Source organism: Asterias amurensis, chromosome 13 (genome assembly GCF_032118995.1).
Source record: "Asterias amurensis chromosome 13, ASM3211899v1".
Lineage (NCBI taxonomy): Eukaryota > Metazoa > Echinodermata > Asteroidea > Forcipulatida > Asteriidae > Asterias > Asterias amurensis.
The window spans coordinates 1,022,290-1,048,802 of NC_092660.1; the positions used below are offsets into that span (position 1 = coordinate 1,022,290).

The following is a 26,513-nucleotide window of genomic DNA, read 5'->3' on the forward strand; positions in this document are numbered from 1 at the left end:
TTTCACAGGTTTGTTATGTTATGCATATGTTGAGATACACCAACTGTGAAGGCTAGTCTTTGACAATAACCAATAGTGTCCACTGCCTTTAAAGGGTTTTTTGGTTTTTGGAAAAGAAAATTCATTTCCTGCATTAGTTTTTAAACACACCATCCAACGTTTTTGGATTGTGACCAAAATTGCACTTGAATGGTGTAAAAAAAGAGTCCCTTAGTATGAATTGCTTTGTCCTTTGGATGGGACAATAAGCCGTTGGTCCCGTGTACTGGATGGTGTGGCCATATAAAAATCCAGAACAGTTATCATGGCGAAGAGTAGGGATTAACCCCAGTGTTTCTGCACACTTGTTGACAGGCCTCCTCAGGCTTAGGACATTAAGCCATAGGTCTTGTGTTAGGACTGGTAGCGCAGGTAAAAGAACGCAGAACACTTACAATGGAAGAGTAGAGAGGTTAACTCCAGTGTTTTTGGTTCACATTTAACAAGCACCCTTGTTGACAGGTTTCCTCAGGCTTGAACAAAGCTACAGTGATTATCTTCATTATGAGGAATCCTTGGTTTCATTTATTTCAATAATAAATACATAATTATTTCAATAGCTGCTATCGACACTTGTTACAGAAACTTTCCAGGGTCTAAAATCCCCTTTTAACAACATTTAAATTTACCACTGACGACTGAATGTAACCCTATTCTCTGATATTGTGTTGGTTTAATCACGTGCCTTGCATGAGCTTTTGAAAATCATTGAATCTGATTGAAGCAATAATGACCTTAAAAATACAAACAAACTTTGGGTGAACTGTGTTAAGGACATTTCCTCGATGTGTTTCCGCTTTGTTGGCTTCATAGGTAACAGCAAGTGGTTCCAGTTGTGGATAGGGTCCAGGTTTTCAGCAAGAGTTTCCCACACTATTACACAATTGACATTATGAACTTGTACAGCAGCAACAATAGGCCATTCTGCACACCTGACAAGGAAGTACATGTAAATGTAGAGAGCCGAATACAACATAAGAACATAGTATTGTGTTTCACCATTGCATTTTCATTACTCTGATGATGGTGGATGCTTTTGTAGGGCTTGGTAAGTCAAGTTAATCTATTAATTTTTTAAGGATTATCCTTTCTTCCTCAAAAGTGTATTGTAAGGCTGGACATGGCACTCCACACAATCGCTTATGTAACAGGTATAAACATTATTTCTTATGTATTTTTGTATATAGGCCTATAGAACTTTTTGTGTGGAGAATCCGGGTAAAATAAGGAGGGGGGGCATGTTTTATACATGTTTTTGTAGTTTTACTCAGTCACCTTTTTGTGATTTGGCCTGTAATATGCATAGATTATTCTGTCATTCACCATGACTTGTAAATTTATTTTTCGTTCGGGCTGAATAATAGATGGGCTTACCCCTTGTCTATTTTTATTTTATATTTTGTTAGTGAAAACTTAACCACTTGTCAGGGTTTACCCAACACTTATTTAGTGTTTACCCAGCAGGACCAGCCGTCGATTTCACCAAACTTAGGATTAATCTGTGGACTTACGATGAGTTAAGTTCCGTATCCGAAGACGTTAGGATGCATTGAACCCATCCTAAGTAAGGACGGGTTGCTCGTCCTAACTTGAGACGGGATTAATCTTAGTATTTCATGAAATCGACTGGGCAGCTAGATGTTCGATTTCACAAAGAACTTAAAAGAGATATTAAAAACTTCAGGCTACACACTCGTCCTTAACTCAAGATAAGACTAGTCTTACCTCTTTGTGCAACCCCTGACAGAGTATACTATTTTTACGAACCCGGAAGATTTCCATATGAAGGAAAACCAAATAAACATTCACCTAAACGCTGAAGGAACCCTTCTCATGATCTGGAGGAAGGATGAGATAAATTTGTGCAAAAACTCATCGTCCGGAGTATAATTTTTTACCAACGGTCATGCGGGTTTTTAATGGAAACCTTTTCAAGTTACCTGTTAATGTAATTTCAGGTATACTTGTATTGTGTTGATTGGTTACTCTTTAGTTTGTATTATTTTATTTCATTGACTTTAATTTGAATCTTTGGACATTTACACAAGCAATAAGTTGAACAGGGGCTGTCAAGTTTATACAATTGAACGTTTTAAAAACTGTCATCGAAAGATTTAAAAATCGAAACCCTGCCAACGATAAAAATGTAATAAGTTAGGATCTATAGTGATATTGGGAGACCATTATTTCTAGTTCCTGGAGTCATTTTTAATGATTGGCTAAATAATTTATAATTCTAGCACACCCCTACACAAACAACAAAATCAGGAAAATCTCAAACTTGGTGCACAAAACAATGAACTGGTGTTTCCTTTGGGTGATAAGAAGGTTAAACAAATGAAAGGTTGCTTTAGTCACTGCCAATGCACTTTTGATGTCTGCTTTGGAAGTTTTTAATTTGGTTTATTTCTTCAACAGAAAGTATTGCAGTTTTCCACTATACATTAGAGGTCGTCTCCAAATAACTTAAAGGTGTCACTACAAACTACAATGAATCTACGCAGGATAAAATACTGTCCGGCTGTGTCTGGATGTACTTTACTTGGCCTGCTGCTGGTCCTTCTAGTTCTAACACATTCTTCACAAGGTAAGACTATTTTATGAATATATATTTTCAAAACTTTCCCTCTGTTGTTGTCTAATTGCTGTAGTGTTTGTTTGTTTGTTTGTTTGGTTGTTTGTGCGTTGTTTGTTTGTTTGTTTGTTTGTTTGTTTGTTTGTTTGTTTGTTTGTTTGTTTGTTTGTTTGTTTGATTGTTTGGGTGATTTGATTGTTTGTTTGTTTGTTTGTTGGGTCGTTTGTGTGTTGGTTTGTTTGTTTGTTTGTATGTTTGTTTGTTTGTTTGTTCGTTCGTTCGTTCATTCGTTCGTTCGTTCGTTCGTTCGTTCGTTCGTTCGTTCGTTCGTTCGTTCGTTCGTTCGTTCGTTCGTTCGTTCGTTCATCGTTCGTTCGTTGGTTCGTTGGTTCGTTGGTTCGTTCGTTCGTTCGTTCGTTCGTTCGTTCGTTCGTTCGTTCGTTCGTTCGTTCGTTGGTTGGTTGGTTGGTTCGTTCGTTCGTTCGTTCGTTCGTTCGTTCGTTCGTTCGTTCGTTTGTTCGTTAGTTTGTTTGTTGGGTTGTTGGGTTGTTGGGTTGTTGTGGTGTTTGTTTGTTGGATGGTTGTTTGTTGGGGTATTTGCTTATTTGTTTGTTCTTCTTGCTTGAGAGTTTAGATCGCTTGGTAGCCAATGATGCGTATGTTTATGTTGTGTTGGCTCGAGACTAATGTTCGAAGCCACCATCAGTACTAGATTATTTCTTGGGAAACTAATACAATTTTGTATAATATCATTATTTGATATTTAGTTTATTTATTTTTATTTTCGGCAAAGAAATGCACCTAAAAAACATTTTCATACACATTGCTAAACCATTACTTAGGCCCATAGGCTGACCACAAGACCCTATATTAATACCCTATATTATTGATTTAAATGATTACAATCAACACAGCTATACAGGAAACATGACAAAAATAAAAATACTTCCTCTACTTCGGGAACCCCCCCCCCCCCACCCCCGAAAAAAGGGGAACTAAGGTTTGATCAAAACAAACTCAGTTATTTGTGTGTATTTGAAGCTGTAGCTATTGAACTATTCAATGAATAAGGGAATCAATGTGTGGTGAAGAGGTTTTCAACTAGTGGTTTAATCCCAACGAGGCCTGGTTCTTGATCATTTTACCGAGACGGAGTTGAGGTGAATTATCAAGAACCAAGACTCGGCAGTTTTAAACCACTAGTTGAAAACTGATACAACACTCTTTGATTTGATTCCCATTCATAAATACCTTTTCGGTCAAAAACATCAACACTTTTTGGTCAAAAAGTAAAATAAATGCACAAATTATAATTGTTCAATGATGTCTTTCAACACAACACCCCTCCAGCTATGGTAAGGCCCTCGGCCCGATCGGGTAAACAACTCCTTATAAGGGAATGCTGTGCGCGTCGTGCGTATCGTGTGATGTGGCACAACTGTTTCAGCTGTTGCTCTCGACCAATAGGAATGAAGAAACTGTCTTATAAGAACAGGTGCAAGCTCGCGTGTCACGGCCATGTTTTTAACACTTTTTACTGGTCATAAACAAAGGTTTATACACACCCACGTGACGCGATCTCCACCAATAGGAATAGAGAAACTGTCTGAGGTATTTATGAATATTATATAATGGACAAACAAACACTGCTCTTTGCCTGGATGTTTGGGGGTTCATGTTTGCCGTTAAGAGATCAAGTTATGTCTCAAGGGAGACTGAAGGTTCAGATGCATCTGATAGAAAATTTAAGATGTGTTAACGGTTTTAAAAAGTATGGCCAAATTGTTCAAACAGCATTTAAAACCATGTGATCTTTGTATTGGGTTGTTCCCCGAATTGAACATTGTTTTCTCAGGCCAACGTTACAAAGCGGTACTTAATTGTATTTTGTTTCAATTACTTCCTTATAGTTCGGTTGTGGTTCAAGTTTGTTCACTGGCACCACCATGATTAAGTGGGTCAGTTAGTCGATGGGTAAAAATGCTTTTATTCTCTCCCTTTTTGGATTACCTCATAAAGGTGCGCCCTCTGTATTCAGATGTATGATCCAGTTTATAATTAAATAACCTGTTATTTATACAATTCAATTACGGGCAAATTTTTTCCTCTGAAGCTGTGAGTAGAGCAATCTAAACTAAACAGTATTATGAATGGGAATTAAAGAGTAGTGACTCGTTCTTTAACGGCCGTTTAAAACCTTGATATATGAATATGTTTGATCCCATAAATAGGGCAGATGTATTGTTAGTGTATTGAAATAAGGGAATAAAAGGGTAGCGACGAGTTCTTTCACGGCCGTTTAGAACTGGCAGGATCATCACGGCAACGACCCTGCAAGGTTTTAAACGGCAGTTAAAGAACGAGGCACTACTCTTTAATTCCCATTCATGAATGCCTTTTGGGTTAAAAGGCGTAATAAAGTAAGAAACTCTGTAAAACATCCGTTTCCGACGTGCTTGAGCTCTGTATGTACATGTACGATGTCCGTGTGTTGCATTGTTATGACTGAGACGCCTATTTCCGACAGTTTCCGGCTCCGTTCGTGCGCGTATAGTCTTGGTGCAACACATTCTTGTTTTCCTTTCACACACAGCGCAGCCAGCTCACTGACAGCGCCCGCATCTCTCGTAACAAGAAACGTCTTGCACCAAGACTAGCACGGAGTATTAGCTCACAACTGGTTATAAACACAGGTCATTATCAAAGGCTTAAACACCCCCACGTGACGCGCTCTCCACCAATAGGAATAGCGAAACTGTCTGAGGTATTTATGAATAATAATTGATTTGACTATAATTAAAATTAAAAATTGTATTGAAACTTCAATAGGCTAAATAGGGGATTCCTTCTTTCTTTAACATTTCTAAATTTTGTATGTTCCTGTTTGTTTTCTTTAAGTGCACATTCCATGTTTGTTTTTGGTTATTGTGGTTTCTTTATCACAGGGCAAGCAATGGTTTATTAACTAGGTGATTGATGGGGCGCCCTCTTTGCTTAATAAATTGGCTCTAAAAATTGTACATAAAAGAACCTGGACATTCAATCGGACATTAGTACTGTGCCTATTTGGAGTTAAACGTTCACTGTCGATACAAATAATAAAGATATCTGTAAAGTGCCTAATGCAAAAGCCTATATTAGCGTATAAAGAGAACAATAACATATACAATGAGTGAAAGATACAATGCAAGTGAGCAGACTACAAATAAGCAGCTCCAGAGATTTTTAAAAACAGTAGTTGTATTGCATATGTCACCTTCCCATTTGTTGAGTTAAATGATTTTGCCTTTGAGACTGCAGGCATGTCGCACACAGTTGACACACATTCTGATTTCTAGTAATGCAGCTAAGCATTCTCTGTGTCTTTGAAATGTAAATTTATTTTGTCTTTCAGAGCAAAATTTAAAACATAACTTCATTGGATATAAACAACAATTGGGTCTCTACATTTCCAAGCATTTCAAACAGGAATTTGTGCATCATTAAAAGGTTCGTTCAAATGCAATGGCCATTTGATTGAACATCATCAAAATTTAGGAATGAACTAAAAGTTTATCATGTTTATGTAATTTCAGGCATTGCATGGTGAGATATCAATAAAAGTTAAAATAGTTTCAAAGTTTCAAAGTTTCCTGTACAAAAATGTACAGACCTGTATATTTGAATGTGAATCCAGTAGATGTTTTCAGATGTTGCCAAAACTCACACTGCAAGGGTATCAAATATGACATTTTAAAATATTTTAAGCTGCATATTGTAATATAAGTTTATCACAAAGAACTTAATTTTACCTTGGAGCCCCTCTTTAAACAAAGCATATCAACTAGTTCACACAAAAAATGAAATATAAAATACTGTTCAATATAAACATTTAAAAATGTCTCTGTAGATTCCAAGATTACTTATCTAGTCTAAACCATTCCTTCTCCATCTATGGGTTCACTGAAACCTGTATTTAAGCAACCCCTCCGCCCTTTGTCCACATGGAAAATTTCCATCTAGTTCATTCTTCCCATTCCCAAAGACCTGGCGGAGGGGTAGCTTTATTCGTCAAGAACTTGATTAAATTTCGGACTCGTGAAGACCTCATGCCTTCTCAAGATGACTTTGAGTCCATTTTTATTGAAATTCAGCGTGACAAAGCTAGTAATCTGATTGTGGGAAATGTCTACAGGGCTCCTGGTACTTCGTACGACAACTTTAATAAGGTTTTTGAGTCTACCTTGGATAATATAACAAAAGAGGGAAAGCTGTGTTACATAATGGGTGATTTCAATCTTAATCTACTCGATTTTGCTGATCACCCGCCCACGGACGATTTTTTGAATGCTGCCTTAGGCTGTGGTTTTCACCCTTTAATCACCAAACCCACTCGCATCACTCCTCACACTGCCACACTAATTGACAACATTCTAACCAATTCTATTCTTGACACTACATCTGGGATTTTGTACTCTGACATCTCGGATCATTATCCCCTCTTTCAAATCACTACCTCTTGTCTTGAGAGCTCTGACTCATTTCAAAAAACATTCTTGTCAAGGGATATTAATAGGACTTCCATCAGTTCCTTCAAACAATGTCTCGGTAACATCAATTGGAGTCATGTTTATCAAGCTCAGGACTCGGACTCTGCTTATGATACTTTCCTTTCTATATTCTCCTCTCACTATAATTCTCATTTTCCTCTCACTCTCAAAACGGTTAGGACTAAAAAGATAACCAAGCCATGGATTACTCAGTCTATTGTGAGCTCTTGTCACTTCAAAAATAGGCTGCATAAACGATTTCTTCGAAATCCGACTATAGCTAATGAGCAGCGTTATAAAATCTATCGCAACAAGCTTACTGCCACCATACGCCTCGCCAAAAAAAGATACTACGCCGACAAGCTTGACCATACCAAAAATGATCTCAAAGGTATTTGGCGAGAGATCAATGGCATCTTTGGAAAACAGAAGAAAACCAGCCTTCCTAGCGAGTTTATGGATGGTGATAATCCTGTGTCCAGTCCGCGTGAAATTGCCGACACTTTCAACAACTTCTCTACTAACATTGGCTCTTCCTTGGCTAACAATATCTCCCCTACTAATACTCGCTACACTGAATCCTTGCACAATCCTAATGCCTCCTCTTTCTTTCTAATCCCTACGAACAAAGAGGAAATTATTAAGGTTGGCAGCGAGCTAAAAAGCGGCAATAGTTGTGGTTTTGATGGAATTTGCTCAACCGTAGTTAAATCTGTTCTTCCTTTCATTGCTGAACCTCTTACCTACATCTTTAATCTGTCTTTTCTAACTGCTTCTGTTCCTCTCAACCTTAAAGTCGCTAAGATCATTCCTATTTTTAAAAACGGCAATAAGCAGGAATTCAGCAACTACAGGCCTATTTCCATCCTTCCTTGTCTTTCTAAAATCTTAGAGCGGCTTGTCTACAATCGCCTTTCTCAGTTCCTTTCCCACCATCGTATTCTTTTCGATCAGCAATATGGCTTTAGATCTAAACACTCTACCGACATGGCCCTCATTGAACTTGTCGACAAAATTACCAATGCGTTCAGCAAAAAATTCTCTGCTATTGGTGTTTTCATTGATCTTTCTAAAGCTTTCGACACACTCGATCACTCTATTCTTCTTTCCAAACTAAACCACTACGGTATCAGGGGTGTCCCGCTTCAATGGTTTGCTGATTACCTTTCTAACAGGTACCAGTACACTACAGTGATGAGCTGTGACTCTAATCGTCAGAACATCCGGCATGGGGTGCCTCAAGGCTCTATCCTTGGGCCACTGCTTTTTCTGATTTACATCAATGATCTTCACAACTCTTCTTCGCTTCTGAACTTCACTCTTTTCGCTGACGATACAACCATCTTTTACTCTAGCCAGGACGTTACTTCCTTGATAGACACTCTCAACTCTGAACTCTGCTCTATTTCTTCGTGGTTTAAAGCAAACAAACTTTCTTTAAATCACAACAAAACTAACTTTATTCTCTTTACCAAGTCAGCTCGTCCACTAGAGATTCTCTTGCCTCAATTGGTTATTGACAATATTCCCATCAACAGGGTATCTTCTGCAAAATTTCTGGGCGTTACCATTGATCAAAGCCTTTCCTGGACTGAACACATTTCTTCTATTTCTAAAACCGTTTCCCGAAACACAGGCGTTCTATCTAAACTCCGCTTCTTTCTTCCAGCTACCTCTATGCACTTACTGTACAACTCTCTTATTCTACCGTATTTGAATTATTGTAACATTGTCTGGGCGCATACCAGCAATAGTAAATTGAACGCCTTGTCTGTTATCCAAAAAAGGGCCATTCGAATATGCACTTTTTCTCATTTCCGGGACCACTCTGCACCCCTTTTCGCGCGTCTATGCACCCTTACGCTTACTGGCATCAATAAACTTCAAACTGGCATTTTTATGTTCAAATATACTAATAATCTCCTTCCTCGATCATTTTCCACTTTCTTCACATCGGTTCATGAAGTCCATGACTACTCAACCAGATCCCGTAATAACCTGTTTCTTCCTTTCACCCGCACCCTGTACTCTAGTATGGGGCGCCGTTTGTCCATTAATTGTTTGACACTTTTAAGGCATGTTTTTACCATGGTTTACAGCAATTAGATGTAAACCATAGAAACTGTTGCCAAATCCTGTTATGGTTTACATACCAGTAAAGTATTTGTTGTGTTTAAGTTTATGGTTTACAAACCATGAACATACAAAAAACATTTACAAATCATGGTTCATAAACCAAGAAAATTTACGCATCTTAAAAACATGGTTTATAAACCATAAAAAATGAAGCATCAAATTCATGGTTTACAAATCATGGTTTACAAACCATGAAAATTGAGACATCTAAAAAACATGGTTTATAAACCATGAAAATTGGAGGATAAAAATCGTGGTTTACAAATCATGGTTTATAAACCATAACAAATGAACCATAAAATCATGGTTTGTGACAATGGTTTATAAACCATAAAAATCAAGACTTCTTAAAAAACATGGTTTATAAACCATGAAAATCGAGACTTCTTAAAAAACATGGTTTATAAACCATGAAAATTTACACATCTCAAAAACGTTGTTTGTAAACCATAAAAAAAGTGCACTTACAAATCATGGTTTACAAACCATAAAAATGTGCACTCAGAAATCATGGTTTACAAACCATAAAAAATGGTGCACTCAGAAATCATGGTTTATAAACCATGAAAACGTGCACTCACAAATCATGTTTGTAAATAAAAAAATTGCTCTCATCTGATTACAAACATTTTCTCATATATTGTACTGTTTGCTTTTTGCTTACTAGCAGCAGTTCCTGATTTCACCTGCTTCAACCAAAGACTTTATGCAACAGCAGGAAGTTCACATTTTTTTGGTGGCTACAATAGTGGTAGTGACTATGGAGCAGACGTCTCCTTTGAGCGTGTCCTAGATACTGGCAATGGCAGTAATCTACCAACTGGAGGATTAGACAGAGATCATCCAGCCTCTTCAATCAGTGCCAGACAATATATCATGTCTGCCTCCATTGGGGCAGACAGATTCGGTGCTTACAACTGTATCTTCAGGTCACAAGACCCAGTTAAGATAACAACAATAGTTTTGCGGGAAGATGGTAAGAGACATGGTATACTCCTGTCATGTTACTTTAACATAAATTAATTATGTTTTGCCATCATCAAGATATGGTCTGTGGCAAGAGTTTAGATTACTGTTGACACATAAAACTTATTCAAGAATTGGCCATTAAGAAGGTAAATTGTATTAATTTCACCTAACACCTTTGACACCCTTGAATCACTTTTTAAACAAAACATTTTGTTTTATATTTTGTAAAAAGTCACACTAGTTTCAAACAAAAGAAATGACTATCCAATTGCTTTATTCATTTTCGTTAGATATTATAATCCACCTTGATTACATGTGCTTGAGACGATGTAACATTGACAATGACACAGTTCTGTCAATCAACATAACGGTCGATCAACTGAGCTTATTATTGATTGTAGGTGATGTATCTCCAGCTTCATCCACCTTGACTACGAGTGCTGGAGAGGATGTTACATTGACAATGACACAGCATAAAGGATCACTGTCTGATCTTCGATGGAAACACAATGGTGATGACGTCACTGCATGGAATGGCCAATCAAGCATCAGTATTCTTAATGTCCAACCTCATCATGCTGGTATCTATGAATGCTTCATAGATGGCAGACATCATCTACAGAACCATGCACTTATGAAACTCCTTGTAAGGAGTAAGTAGCCAGATTTTAAATTTTTGTTTATGCCCCGGGGTTTGCGAAGCCACCGAAGTGGCATACTGTTACCGACATGTCCTTCCGAATGTTGGTCGGTGGATGGGTTTGGCCGTGCATGTTTGTGTGTTATGGTGCTGTATGGCTTGTGTGTGCGTGTGCGTACATGCAAATTACAACTCCATATTGAGTGGAAATGTCTCAAGAGCGGGAGTAGGGGCATGTACAATTACATGGGCACAATCATCATCACAACCTTGTCAGTTAAACTGTGATGAGAGGGAATAGTTTGCACAATTTGTTCCCTTAGTATAGGATTCTACATTTATATTATATCTACATTTATACAATATATTATTCTTAATCATTCTTATTTTAATTGTGTATTATAGAGTTTTGTTAGATAGGGGATGGGACTGTCCTGATAGCGTTTGGTCCTGTGTACCACTCGGTTTTCAGTTTGTTTGAGTTGCGTTGTTGCATACTAGTTGTTACCTGCTTCAAACCTTTTCAATCTTGTCACTTTTCACTGCCACAAAATGTAAATCTAGTCACACACCAACAGTCTTTACATCAAATAGTATACAAATAATGAATGTTTATGAGTGCAGGTGCGAATATGTTCATGAGTTGAAAGATGGAATGTTCTATTCAATGAGGCGGAGCCGAGTTGAATAGAACATTCCACCTTTCACTGAATGAAAATATTTGCACTATTGCACGAACCAAAACAAATTCATTATTTGATTTATACAACATCCAAGTAGATCTTTGTCATCTTGATAAGCGTAGGCCTACAATTTGTAATCGTGAAATTTCACCCGTTTCTTTTGGTTCGGCCTGTTAGATTAAACAGTGACATTGTGCGTTTTGTACAGCTATTTTGAGACACGCATACGCCAAATGTAGTATTGTGTGCCTTGCAGTAACACTGCTGCGTTTCAAAGACGTGTGCACGCAGTGATGTTTTTACTCGGCGTGCAATAGTACTTTTCGGATGGAACAAAAAATGCATGGTGAGAGTGACGTAGCGTGCAACAGTACTTTTATTTGCTATCACTTGACGGACAATCCTCCAATGAAATGTCAAGGATCTGCTCAAGTGTTATATAAAAGGTCTAACACTAAATTGATGTTCATTACCAATTTTAAGATTTATCTTATTGTAGGATCTCAAATGAAATTGAATTGAATTGATAGTAATAAAGACATGTTTGATAAATTTCATTTTCAGAGTGCTCTCCCAATAAATGGGGTCCATCATGCGATAATGACTGCCCATTCTGCTACAATGGCGGTCAGTGTGACGATGAGAATGGTGACTGTATCTGCGCTCCAGGATTCAGTGGTTTACACTGTGATGAAACATGTAAGTTGAGCAGTTTATTTTGGTTTTTAAATTACAAATTGAGTAATTGTCAGTAGATTCATAACCATCGATTATGTTAAGGATAATGGACGAGAAAGTGTAGATTCGTGGATAGAATGTACGAGCTGAGGGTGAGTACAGTGTAGTCACGAATCTACACTTTTTAGTCTATTCTCTGACTTAAACTATTTCCCTCAATCTGGTTGTAGCCAGAACAATTTGAGTGGTGGGCAATAAATCTATTTATTTTTATAGTCCACGAAGGGTGAGCAGGTCAACAAAATTGTTCATGTTTAATTATTTGGCCATCATTGCTGCAGTTCAAATTTCAGGCATGATGCCAGGTTTCCAAACTGCTCATGTTATGGGGGCCTTGCATTAAGTTGATTGGCCTCGACTGTGAAAGATACTCCTTCATTTTAGCTGGGTCAATGCACAGGGGACAACTTTAGTTTATTCAAGGAGAAATCTGTGCTGGGCAAAAATTGTGAGTCCTGGGCCCAATTTCATAGAGCTGCTAAGCACACAAATTTGCTTAGCATGAAATTTCTTCCTTGATAAAAATAGGATTACCAACCAAATTTCCACATGGTTTTCAAAATAAGCAAACAACAGCTGAATACCAGTAACAAGAAATATGCAATAAATGGAAATTTTGTTGGTAATCCTGTTTTTATCAAGGAAGAAATTTCATGCTAAGCAATTTTTTTGTACTTAGCAGGTCTATGAAATTGGGCCCTGGGCAGGCCCAACATGGCTACAACACTGATGGACATCATTATAGTCATGCCAGAAGGCATTGTGTGTCCTCAGATGAAGTGGTATAAGTTCTCTCTATGCACCTGACTCTGGTGACTGTATCTGCGCTGACCTCGAGCTGCGGCACGTCACATTCACATTCTGCTCTCATTTTATCCTCCCGTTTCAGTGTTTTTGTACGTTTTTCGTCTTTTTAAATATGTTCCTGTGATCAGTAATAAGTTATAGTCTACACAGAACTGTGTTCTACCGCGTTTCGCTGGTGATTTCGCCCTGTTTTTGAGAGTGTTTATGTTCTCAATTTTCGCCTTGGATTGGCACTGCGTGTTACTGAACTATCCACCCAGCTTGCTGATGCATGCAATGTTAGCTGACACTGTCACCGATTCTTAGTACGTGCTCACTGAATCTTTGTTCTGCCAACCATGTCTCCATTGTGCTACAATAAAGCAACCCTTCATGCACTGAACAACGCGAAAGGAGCAGGTAATCACCATTCTCTACCTGATCCATTATGGCGCCTACTTTCGCACCTTGGTATTCTGACTAACTGTACGAGAAGAGGTTGTCGTGCTGGCATCCACAAAAAACGTAAGATCATGCCAATATCTATGAAACGTCAAACTGTTTGGAACTTACCTGTGTGCAGGGGTGTGGTTGACAATAATCTGACCTGTGTTCCTATCAATCACAATCAGCGGCAGAATCTGATATATGTTCCAGTAATAAGGAAACAACCACTACAACAAGGGACGCAGTTGACCAAGTTTGCTTCGTGGAATGCTTGTTCCATTAATAACAAGGTTGCATCAATTTGTGATTTTGTGTCGGATCATGACATTGACATTTTAGCCCTTCAAGAAACATGGTTAACTGGCACCGATCGCGACAACTGCACACTAGCCTCCATTAAACAATCGCTGCCCAACTATGACGTTATTCACAAACCCAGAACATCACGGCGTGGTGGCGGTGTTGGTTTCATCTTTAAGCGTGGTTTCACTACTGCCAACAGCATATGCTGAGTGTTGCAAGGAATACAGACGGTGCCTTGAGATATCTAAACGCGACTATCATAACTCCCGTATTGTAAACAGCAGCACGAAGGAGCTTTTTCGGATCGTTACCTCATTGAGTGCTCCTGTCGAAAGGATGAAGTTACCTTCTCACCGTTCCACAAATGCTCTTGCCAACGATTTTGCTGACTACTTTGTGGAAAAAGTTTGCACACTCAGAAGTGATCTGGACACCACAAGTCTCCCAGGTCTGCAATTACATTCACAACAGCAATGCGCATCCTCGTTCTCCACATTTGATGAAGTGTCTGCCGATACAGTTCAGAAAATGATAATGAACTCGCCCTCAAAAAGCTGTCCACTCGATCCTATCCCTACCACACTCCTCAAAAAGTGCATGGACGGTTTGCTGCCAGTTATGGTTCAGATAATCAACTCATCACTTTCAACTGGGGTTGTTCCACTGAGCTTCAAATCTGCGAGGGTAATTCCTTTGATCAAAAACACGAAGCTCGACCAAAACTTGTTGAAAAACTACCGGCCAATCTCACTTCTTAGTTTTATATCTAAGCTTCTGGAGAGGTGTTGCATGCATCAAATTAACGATTACTTCGCCTGTAACAGTTTACATGCAATCGCACAATCTGCTTATCGACCTCATCACTCCACCGAAACGGCCTTACTGCGAGTTCAGAACGATCTTCTTCTTGCTATTGATCAGCACAGTGAGGCACTCCTCATCTTACTTGATTTTAGCTCGGCGTTTGACACCATAGACCACGCCATTTTGCTTGGACGCCTTGAGAGCCGGTATGGCATAACTGGGACTGCTTTACAATGGTTCAGATCTTACCTGAGTGACCGTTCCCAAACTGTGGCCATTGGTGAGGCTGCATCCTCAGTGCATCACATACCCTGGGGTGTTCCTCAAGGTTCAGTTTGCGGTGCTTCACTGTTTACCTTCTACACAGCTCCAATCAGTGATATAATGACAAAACATTGCATCAATCATGTCATGTATGCTGATGATACTCAGCTCTACTTACTCTTCAAGCCATCAGAGGGCACTGCAGCAGTTCATCGTCTGGAGGACTGCGTGAAGGACATTGAGGAGTGAGCTGTCTACAACAAACTCCAGCTTAATAACAGTAAAACAGAGATTCTTCATTTTAGCTCTCGCTTCCGCAGCTCAACAGATCTTCCACCAGCCATGATCGGTGACTCAGTTGTCGATTATTGCACCGAAGCTCGAAGCCTAGGAGTTGTTTTCGATAGTGAGCTTCGCATGAAGGTCCATGTCAGTAACATCTGCCGAGCCGGATGGTCCTTCATTTACAGGATAGGCAAAATCCGAAGCTATCTAGACGAACCAGTGACACTGAAGCTAATACACGCCTTCGTGACATCTCATATTGACAGCTGTAACAGCCTTCTTATTGGCCTTCCAACCAATGAACTAAACAGACTCCAGCGCCTACAGAATGCTGCCGCCAGATTGGTCTGTTGAGTTAAACGTCACGAGCATATAACCCCAATCCTCCAATCACTCCATTGGCTACCAGTTTCACAACGGATAATCTACAAGACTCTCATTCTTACCTTCAAAGCACTCCACAACCTTGCCCCTTCGTACATACAGGACCTCGTTCATTGTCATCAACCCACACGCACCCTTCGTTCCGCATCCCTTAACCTCTTGCAACTGCCCTCACCTCCTCTGACATCTACCTATGGTGGCAGAGCCTTCAGTATCGCTGCCCCCCTCCTTATGGAATAAGCTTCCATCACATTTTAAGGACTGTTCATGTATTGACATTTTTAAGCGTCATTTGAAGACATATCTTTTTAGGCAATATTATTTTAAATAATTGTTTTTGTAGAGTTGTTTCTACTTTTTCACTGGCTGGTCCAGATTTGCCTTGTAGCTTTTTTGTACTTGTCTTTTTAAACCGTTTTCTTCAGAAACCCTCTGTATTGTAATGTTGTATTTTGTAAATTGTTTTTTTACCTTTGTATCTAGCGCTTTGAGGCCTTATTTGGCAATTTGGCGCTTTATAAATATCTTTTTATTATTATTATTATTATTAAAATGTTTGTTCAGAGGACAGAGGATAGTACTCAGGGTATGAAGAGCTCAATACACACTGGTGTAATGGCAAAAACCAAATAGTATGACCTGAAAATGTTGAAATCATAGGACTGTACGTGTACCTGTATAGAAAAATCTGCCATTTCTATGGATCACTAAAAAACGTCTACTTTTAAGGAACACTATTTTTAGAGGACTAATTTTTATTTCACTGTTAAATATGTTTGCAGTGCGGGGCAAAAACTGGTTTGGTCAGGACAGTCAGCTGACATGTAGCAGTCGGAATCCAGTTATAGCTTGCCAGGGACACTTGATGTGTCCTCCGGATCCCTTTGGATGTACATGTGCAGCTAGCTTCACAGGCCAGAAATGTGAAGACGGTAGGTTTTTTATCAAGCTCATAATGACAATCAGATTAACCCTTTTTAATTTAAGTTGAGTTCTTCGTAAACTATGTTTGAGCATGTAAACAATAAAAGATAATATCAAATACAGAATAAAAGTGCAAAAAACCCAATGCAAATACATGGCTTTTCACTATCAGTCAAGACTTAAAAAAAAAATTCTTTTGACAGTAATTGAAAACTTTGAAGAGAAAAGGCATAAACATTATAGAATGATGTCCTAGCTAAGTAACCTAACCCTCCCCAAAATCTCAAAAGATTTTCTAAAGGAATTTTGTGATTGGAGTGGATTGAAAACTGTGGGCTAAAATAAATATTGCTCTCACTGGGTTTAGTATACCAATCTTATACAGGTAAAAGCCTGATCATTTTTATGCTGAGTTAACATAGAATGGAGGATAATGAACTTTCGAAGAGGCACCAATGTCAAAAACAGGGCAACAAGCCAAGGCTATGTGGTATTAATCTAATTCCAGGCCTTGAAAGTACAGAAATATTTTCCTTTAAATAAGCAAGGAACAATCTCCCTGATGTTTTATGTTCCTTTTAGGAAAAATAAATCCTCATATTTCATACTTTCAAATGGTTTACTTTAGTTGTGTTTTTTTAAGAAGTAGCAATAGTAAACTGGAAGGTGGTTCCATGTTCAAGTAGAAGGAATTAGATTTGGAACAATGAGAGCTAACTTTATTTTCATATGCAAGCCAAAAGACAAACACAGTCAGTCAAAATTATTATATTAACTTGTCAAATGGATTGCCTTATTTTCTTTTACAGATTGTGAAGACGGATACTTTGGTGCTGGTTGTAAGCTAAAATGTAACTGTGCGGGTAATGCAGTGTGCGACAAGGGAAATGGCACATGCGGAAGTGGAGTAAATTGTACAACTGGCTTCACAGGAGAAAATTGTCAGAGTAAGGAAGTATAAAACTTATTGTGATACATGTGAGCTTGTCATTTATTCCCAGATTCCTCATTTCAATTTCAAAGGCAGACAATTGAAGTCACATCTGGTAGTCTGTTGATTTGTGGCTCTGGATGTTTTAAACTCTTCACATTGGTAATCAAAAAACATTTTTTATGCCCATGCCCACTGTTATCTTTTACAACTTTTTGGAGCCTAGAAGTTGTCCTGGGTGTTAACCAATGTCCTATGTAGACAAGTCCAGTAGAAGTCTAGGCATGTAAACACATTGTCTGATATGAAATGTATGTTTATATTTAGCTCTCTTTTGAAAATTGTTGATATTAAACTGAAAATAAAGAAAACAAAATTCACAGACCCAATAAACTATCCTTTGCTTTTCAAACATTCATTGATCTATTCTGATTAGAGAAAACAAATTTAACTGTCAACTCTTTCATGCGCCAACCTGTCGCTAGCAACAGTTTTAAATCCTTTCCGAAAAATAGTTGTCAAACAAAAGATAAAGATCGCACCACCACACAATTTTCAGGATTGGAAAGAGGACTCTTGAGGGTGCTATTGTAACCTACTTTTGGGAGGTTGCCATTTTCAACAAATGAATAATCAATTATTGTGCATGATAGGGTCCTTTTGCGTCCTGCTTGATGTCAGTGGCATGACACAGTCAAGAGCTAACATATTCAATAAATGTAAAATGTCAGTCTTTATTAGGAAAAAAAACCAGGAAAAGGTCAGGAAAAATATGTCTCAATTATTTATCCTCAAACACAGTTGCGGTACACAAGACATCATATTGAGTGTGTCAATTTTAATTTCATACTTCCTGCTGAAAATGGCGAAAATTTAGACATTTTACCAACAATTCATTTCGCCTTGTAAAATATACTTTCTGTTAAAATCTGTCATTCTACACTATTTTTAAATATAGTTTGTCCTGATGGTCAGTTTGGAGTTAACTGTACGCACAGATGCCATTGTGATAATGATGCAGTTTGTGACAAAGGCAACGGGAAATGCCCAAATAATGGAATGTGTGGAAACGGCTTCAGAGGTGAAAACTGCCAAAGTAAGTATGACAACAGACCTACTTTGTTTCCAACTGACCATCGGTCCTTTTCCTGTTCCTTACATAAACATGATGGAAATGACTTGTTATTGAGACAAACTACATGTATAGTCATGCAGACAGTAATTATTGACTTGATATAATAAAGTCAACTATAATAAGTTATTGTATTCTCATCCACAGCAGTGATCAGCAGAGAATTTGTGATTAACAGCTTGTACACTTTTTGACCACTTTATAAGCATTGTGGTGTCATTTATAAGTTACAGAAAAGGAAATTAACTTGGGGTTGCGCAAAGTTAATTGGCTAGAGCAGGGTTTAACTGAACCTGTGAGCTCGAGATTAACATGACGGTGCTCAACTGACCAATATATAGCCCTGACAGTCTCCCTATTTTGCTAATATTATTTTTATGATAGTTATCATTATTATTAACATTATTATTATTATTATTCAGGCTATTCTACACATGTTCTCTTATTGTTAGGGTATTCAAACACTGAAAGTCACCTGGAAGTGGTATTTTTTCAAAATAAAGCTTTTGCTACTAATATATGTGTTTTGATGAGTGGAATGTGAATAAACAGTTAACTAAGGTTTTAAAAAATTAGTTCTTATGTTATTTACAAATTTAAGAGTAGACCCCGACCCGAGAGGGCACTGTTCGTAACGTCAATCGAGGCAGACTTTGCCTGTAATGCGTAGAGTAAACAAAAATTGCAAAGTACATGTACGGACCAAGTCGTGAGTTTGTACGTTTCAAAAAAAGATTTTTTTTTTTTTTTTTTTCCGGCAATGCCGACCAGGTGTATTGCTGCTGAATGCAGAAAAACACTTTTTGAAATGTACCAACTCACGACTTGGACGTACATGTACTTTGCACGTGTGTTTACTATACGCATTGCAGGCAAAGTCTGCCTCAATTGACGTCACAAAAGGGGTAGGCGAAGTCAGCCCCCCAAACAACTTTATATATTTTTTAAACATATAAATCGTGACAAACAATTACTAAAAAAATTGTTTTATTGTTCGTAAGCATATACTCTTATGTTTGAAAGAAAAAAAATGCTATTTCCAGGTGACTTGAAGGTATTGAAAGCACAGTTATTTGGAATTTTTTATTAAACACTTTTAAACACAAATGTTTTCTTTCAGACTCTTGCCCGTATGGTCAGACTGGTCTTCATCCAGACTGTACAGCGTGTTATGGTAAGGTTAGCAAATGACTTGATGAGCATTAAAAAAAATCTTTAATCACTGATTTTTCAAAACATGTTAGCCATAATGAAAATTTGTATATTACGCTTTTCAGTTCCAAATTTTTCCTAAAAGTGAAATATGAAACAAGAAAGAAAGGATTTTAATCTTGTGAATTAATTCTGATAGTATAAACCATGTGTACCAGTGAAATGGCGGCATGTCTTGACCGAGCGGATAAGATCACCAAGCTCAAGCTCTGGTGTGTCTGTTCAGCAGAGTGTGGGTTCAAGTCCCAGTGGTGACATTAATTGTGTCCTTGAACAAGACTTTTAACCATTATTGCTTGGTACAATGTAACTAAAGCCGTAGTACCCATCCACGTACCATCGATGCAGTAAAAGACCCACTAGTACACACTATAAATGCTCCTCTCTTAATGTAAAGGAGTGAACATTTCACTACCTTGTTAGAGTGGTGTCAGTTTCGCTCTTTTGAGAGTGAAAGTCAATCTGTGTCACTCTTTTTAAGTCAAATTGGAATGAACTTCACTCTAATCGAGTTGAAAGTACCTGTCTTTCACTCCAAAAAGAGTTTTCCGCCATATGGCTCTTATGGAGAGAGAAGGGTTCGCTTCATTATTTCTGGCAGTGAGTTTATTGAATCATTTGAAGGCTGTACTAAAAAGGAAAGGAGAAAAAAAGCCCTGAACACCCTTTTCTAAAATATACCCAATTTTGCTCCTATTTGTTTTTTACTAAGAATTGTTAGTGACTCTAAAAGCTGGCAAACCTTGATAAACACTTGACATAACAAAGGCAACATGAAAGAAATATTTAAGGCAGGAAATGCAAGAAGATGAACACTACTAGAAATTGCACAAAAAGTGCATTTATCATGTTGTTGAAAAACAACTTTTGGGCCTAGTATGTACAATGTGGTTGATCAATTTTTACAGCCGGCACTTGCCACTATTTGCTAGGAAATGTTAAGTTAAAACAAAATTCCAATACTATAACAATGTTTTTTAATAAAAGCTGTACTCTGGAACAACTTTGGGAAAGGGAGAGAGTGAACAAGATTTATGATGGTATTTTTTTTCAGTTCCTGTATCCGTGATCTATCAGGTCAGCTCTAAGCAAGACTCGAGCCAGACCCTTATATGGGCGAAAGCTCCTCAAAACAAGTGTCCTGTTATTGACTATGCGGTACAGTATAAATTGGTTACGAGAGATCGTTGCCAAGAGGAGGCTGGGGAGTTTGAAACTCTACACAACACAACAGAGAGACAGGCTCCTGTACCACATCCTAATTCATCTTTAGAGGCAAATTCAATCTACAAGGTTCGTGTTCTTGCCAGGAATGAGGCAGGACTTGGGAAGTTTCAGGAGGATGATTATATCGAACATACAACACCTGAGAAGGGTAAGTTCCTGGTAGGAGAGCATCTATAGGGATGGGAACTTTCTGACTTTGAACTGGATTCATACTTCTTTATGTCTGCCTAGAGAAGATAATACCTGCAATTTGCTTTCATAAAGAATTCATGCTCTTCTGATTAATTTACTGATCTGGTAACCCTTTTTTCTGAGGATACTGAAATCTATAACTCCAGGGGTTCACAAAAGTTGGAAGTGCTAACATTTCAACATTCATTAAAAAAAAATTGTTCTCACTGATTTCAAAAAGTCTATTTTAGTCAGTGAACTGAGCTAGTTTTTCATGAGCATTTATGTCACAAAATGTTACTCTTTTTAATTGGCTTACAAGTGCTTTGTAAAGAATTGTCTGGATTATAAGGTTATGCTGTAAGAAATTCCTTTCAATGATAAAAAAAGTGTTTTAAGGTAAAATTACAGGCAAAGTGTGACAGCTTTGGATTCGAGATAGCAACATCGTTGGTAAGAAAACAAATCAATGGACCCTTCAAAGCGACTAGCACTTTGACCTGTACTATAGGTTTGAGAATATCATCAGTGTAGAGAGATGAAGAGATGATGAAGAAATGTTCAGGTTTAGAACCCTTTTATTACAATGCTTGATTCTTATACTTTCTAATAATCATTGTGACAGGTCCCAACTATTACGCATAAGGAGGTAAAAAGTAAACTTGCTGTTTCGTGTTTTTATTTTAGAGCCAACGGGATCTCCAACAGATTTCAAGACTACTTCAGCAGCGAAGCATAGTGTGGCATTGAGCTGGAGTGAAACACCATGCGGTCAAAGAAATGGTGTGATATTTAAATACAAAGTGAGTCTTCATAGCAGATTGTTTCGATCAAAACAATTTACTCATGTCAATCCTATTATAAATTCAAACTTTCAGTATTTGAAACTTCATTCATAAATACCTCAGACAGTTTCGCTAATCCTATTGGTGGAGAGCGCGTCACGTGGGGGTGTTTAAACCGTTGATAACTGGTTGTCCGCGCTAGTCTTGATGCAAGACATTTCTTGTTACGGGCGATGCAGGCGCTGTCGGTGATTTGGCCGCGCTGTGTGTGAAAGGAAAATCAGCGAATAGGCACTAAGACTATACGCGCATGCGCACGAACGGAACCGGAAACACACGCGTACGGACATCGTACATGTACATTCAACACGTATACTGAACATACCATGGAGTTGGAAACATACAGAGCTCAAGCACTCGGCGGAAACGGATAAGTTTTACAGAGTTTCTTACTTTATGACGCCTTTTAACCAAAAAGGTATTTATGAATGGGAATCTAGTTATGTGTACAGGAAATCAAAGTGTGTTGAATCGGTTTTCAACTAGTGGTTTAAACCCGCCGAGGCCTGGTTCTTGATAATTTACCTCGACTTCGTCTCGGCAAAATTATTAAGAACCAGGCCTCATTGGGATTGAACCACTAGTTGAAAACCTGTTCACCACACATTGATTCCCTTATTTAAAGTTTCTTGTAGCGATGTGTCAGGTGTAAATTGTTGTAACATTTATCGGTGTCTTTTTATTTCCCATTCTCAAAACAATGTACAGCTCTCATACAGGGTGCTGGAAAAACCTTATGACACCAACTTCAGTCCAAACAGCTCATTTCAATCGGTCGACATAGATTCACCAGATATGCACATCAACATCAGCGGTTTAGAACCATCCACAAAATATGATTTCCGACTGAAAGGTTTCAACAGTGTTGGTGTTGGAGAGGATGCAACACTAGAGGCCTTTACTGCAGTTGAGACAGGTATTGTGGGACATCATTCAATTATCACAATTTTGTTAAAATGAATTTATGGAATCCTGCATTCTTCATGAGTGAATTTAAAACAAGTTTCTTGTTTTAATTTTGTTTTGTCAGCGTTAGTGATATTAACTGTTAAGGGCTTGGTTTATCAAAGTCATTAATAGTAAAAAATTTAAAATAAGCAAATGGAGACCTGTCTTTTTTTATTTGTTACTTCGTAGCCTAAAAGTGGCATCTTCTTGTTTTGGAACGTCTCAAAAGTCAGGCACACCACACTCGAAAAGAACGTTCTTGTTTCTGTAGACACGTCAGCCTGGACTGCCAGAACCTCTTTTGACTTTTGAGATGCTCTCTTATGATTCTTTAGATATAGAATCTTCCCTTGGTAAATTTTATATCTTTGACTTTACAGATCTTCCTGCTCCGACCAAGCTTTCCCAAGACGATGTCTCAAATTTGACTTCTTCCACAGTCACTATCGCTTTGAATCTTCCATCCTCGTCAGAGTACATTACGTAAGTTGAAATTATTTTTGGCCTGTAATATTCCAGGCCTGGAATTACTCAGACGCCATTTGCTCACTGCTCTTGGCCTTGGTCCCCCTTCAAATGTTTCCCATAGACTTTTAAGATTTTCCAATAGCCTTTGCCAAAATGAAAATCACCCTGCCCTTTCAAAGATGAATTTCCAGGCTTGATGTTTGTTTCAATCATTGTGTTATTAGGAATGAAACATTTCAGATCTTTTTCTGAATTCAACATTTTTATGCTGGCTTTGTGAACAAAACTTTTATTTTCTATAGACAAAAAAGACATTTTGTTGTTTAAAGGGAAGGTACACGTTTGGTAATTACTCAAAACAAATATTACTTAAAAACTGACTTGGTAACGAGCATTGGAGAGTTGTTGATAGTATAAAACATTGTGAGAAACGGCTCCCTCTGAAGTAGCATAGATTTTGAAAAAAGGTAATTTCTCACTAAAATAACAAAAACTTCTTGCTAGAAGTTGTTTATTCCTATCTGAAAGCACACAAATTCGTCCAACAAGGATGTTTTTTCTCTCATCATTTTCTCGCAACTTCGACGACCAATTTAGCTCAAATTTTCACAGGCTTGTTATTTTATGCTTATGTTGGGATACACGAAATGAGAAGACTGCTCTATGACAATTACCAAATGTGTACCTTCCCTTTTATCTAGTGCTGTAGTGCTGTGGATTCTGTTTCCAAAACCTTGTTTGAATCTAAACTCTGCCTTCACTAGTTGTCAATTTAACCATGTTAATTTGTATTCTGACGCTTATGCCAATAAAGAGGGGCTCCGAGGTCAAATTCATTTTTTGATTCGCTCATTTTCCAACAGAAAGTCCTTAAATGGAAATGAGACAAACATTACAAGTATCAAACTTCACATTTAATCTTTTGTTTATTTATATTTTCAACAGCAAAATTTGCAAAATGCTGTCATTGAAGATTATCGAGAATGAGCGTGAATGTCATCGAAATTAAGAAATAGACTTTAAGTTTCAACATTTTGTGCGTTTCTGTAAAACAAGTATGTCAAGTTTCATTTTTTAATAACATCAGTTGATTGAACACTGTGTGCCAACATTCACCTTGCCTTGTTCATTTCAGTTTTTAAAACAGCTCTCTGTGGTATTGAATAAAAATTAACTTGCACAAGAATTTTTGTTAAACTGTGACTGATCCAACATTAACTGAAATTTAACTCTTGAACATTATTTGTGTGTTGTGTAGAGGCATGCAAGTTGGTGTACAGCGGGTTAAGACAGTCACTAGAAGGGACACCAGGGGATCAAGGTACCAACGATCCACTGAACCAACTCTTTATGTAGCAGCAGAATTACCTAAGAAGGATCTCCCTGCAACATTCACTGTGGGTGACGGAGAAACAGAGGGAAACAAACCCCTGGAAAGCAACACTCAATATGACATCTATCTCGGATCAGTCAGTAGGATTTCTCAATCGGTAAGCCTTATATTTTATCCCTTGTGTCATTTTGTAAACCATGACAAATTCACCCCTTGCAACAACGCAACATGTGTCTACTTTCTCACAAGCTTGTAAATAAGTCATTTGCGAGTTAGAATTTCTGGTACAATGACTAACTCACTTGATCATAAGTTGCTGCTTGACTTTTGAATTCCTCAGACCAGACTATCAGGACAGTTGCTAGATCACATGGTTTGGGGCAAGCTCTTGCATAGTTACATAAGAGATGATGAGCACCCATGTGTCTCATGATTTGGGGCAAGCTTTTGCAGAGGTAACAAACACCAATACACATTCCTCAATTAATATGTAAGGCAAAGGCACAATGGTACCAGGGTTTGTTCATCTGGAGGATGCTATACAAAAGCTTGCCCTGAACCATTAAATATAGCAACTATCTCTTTAGTGCGAAGAATTCAAATCAAAGTGGTTTCTTGTGAGTATAGGCAAGTCATTGTACAATACTTTGTTCCAAACGAACTCTCAAATGGCTTATTTAAGAATCAAATTGCATAAGAAAATTACGGTATATTGTGCACTATAACACACAGGTACTTTTATTACAACAATGGAGAAACAGTAATTTGGGGAACTAAATTCCTATAGATTGGTTCAATCAGCTTATTGCTATTGTGCTTCAGATATTATGAAGGATTAAAACATGGTTAAATATAAATATAAGTTTGATACAATCTAAAACAAATGTGTTGATATTTCTCTCTTTTCTGTATTTTTTAAGGATTATGCCGTTAAGTGGAGTGAGCCACTAAGAGTTACAGGTAATTTACTGCTCAATAACTCCACCGTGATCATTTTGACAATTTTGCTAATTCAACGCGAAGGCTTCAAACTAAAGCCTGGTTCATACTTCCTGCGAATGCAAATGCGAAGGGAATGTTGACGCCACAAAATTCGCTCTGTTCATCTTACTTGCGAATATTGCTGCAAAAGGATAGTTGTGACGTAAAGTTCACATCAAATTCGCTTCGCATTCACAGGAGGTATGAACCGGGCTTGAGGCAGGACAGAAAAAAGTAGTCCGGTTCTTTTGTGGGGGTGGGTAATATTTGGAAGTTTTTTTATATATTTTTACCTTCTTAATATTTCTGTTGTCTGTCCCTCATAACACTTTCCATAAGGTAAAATTATGAGTTTCATTATTGTAGAACAATTATCATACCATGTTCCATTTTTGGTCTTGATCGGTAAAATCACAAGCAACTTAGCGGCCAGCTTTTTACTGAAACTGAACTTTGAATCCTTAACTAGCTATTTTTGTAAGTGTCATCAATTTCTCAATTGATGTTGAAGATATAAGCTTCAACAACAATAAGATATTAGAAGTTACATGTACATGTATATGATAATATGTAATTCTGCTTTCAAACCTTAACAATATAATCTTTGTTTGGCAGTGCCACAAAGTGCAGGCCCTCCGGTAGCTGCTATTGTGGTTCCATTGATGCTGATTGTCCTGATTGGTATTGTGGTTGCTGTGATCTTCCAAATAAGGTAATAATTATTGTCACAATGTAGTGATATTTACAGGGAAAATCGGC

General features: G+C 37.9%; 1 protein-coding gene across 2 annotated transcripts in view; it reads left to right on the top strand.

The window, feature by feature from the left end:
* The window catches only part of LOC139946613 (receptor-type tyrosine-protein phosphatase T-like), a 46,614-nt gene that overhangs the window by 7,699 nt on the left and 12,402 nt on the right, over positions 1–26,513 (top strand). For both annotated transcript variants that reach the window (XM_071944327.1, XM_071944328.1), the window contains exons 2-16: positions 2,458–2,626; positions 9,947–10,255; positions 10,650–10,901; positions 12,136–12,270; positions 16,365–16,514; positions 17,316–17,453; positions 18,396–18,533; positions 19,690–19,743; positions 20,836–21,156; positions 21,867–21,982; positions 22,733–22,940; positions 23,353–23,455; positions 24,699–24,930; positions 25,694–25,733; positions 26,370–26,466. In XM_071944327.1, coding sequence (XP_071800428.1) covers positions 2,530–2,626; positions 9,947–10,255; positions 10,650–10,901; positions 12,136–12,270; positions 16,365–16,514; positions 17,316–17,453; positions 18,396–18,533; positions 19,690–19,743; positions 20,836–21,156; positions 21,867–21,982; positions 22,733–22,940; positions 23,353–23,455; positions 24,699–24,930; positions 25,694–25,733; positions 26,370–26,466 — 2,390 coding nt within the window. In that variant the 5' untranslated portion in view covers positions 2,458–2,529. The remainder of the gene's footprint in view (positions 1–2,457; positions 2,627–9,946; positions 10,256–10,649; positions 10,902–12,135; positions 12,271–16,364; positions 16,515–17,315; positions 17,454–18,395; positions 18,534–19,689; positions 19,744–20,835; positions 21,157–21,866; positions 21,983–22,732; positions 22,941–23,352; positions 23,456–24,698; positions 24,931–25,693; positions 25,734–26,369; positions 26,467–26,513) is intronic.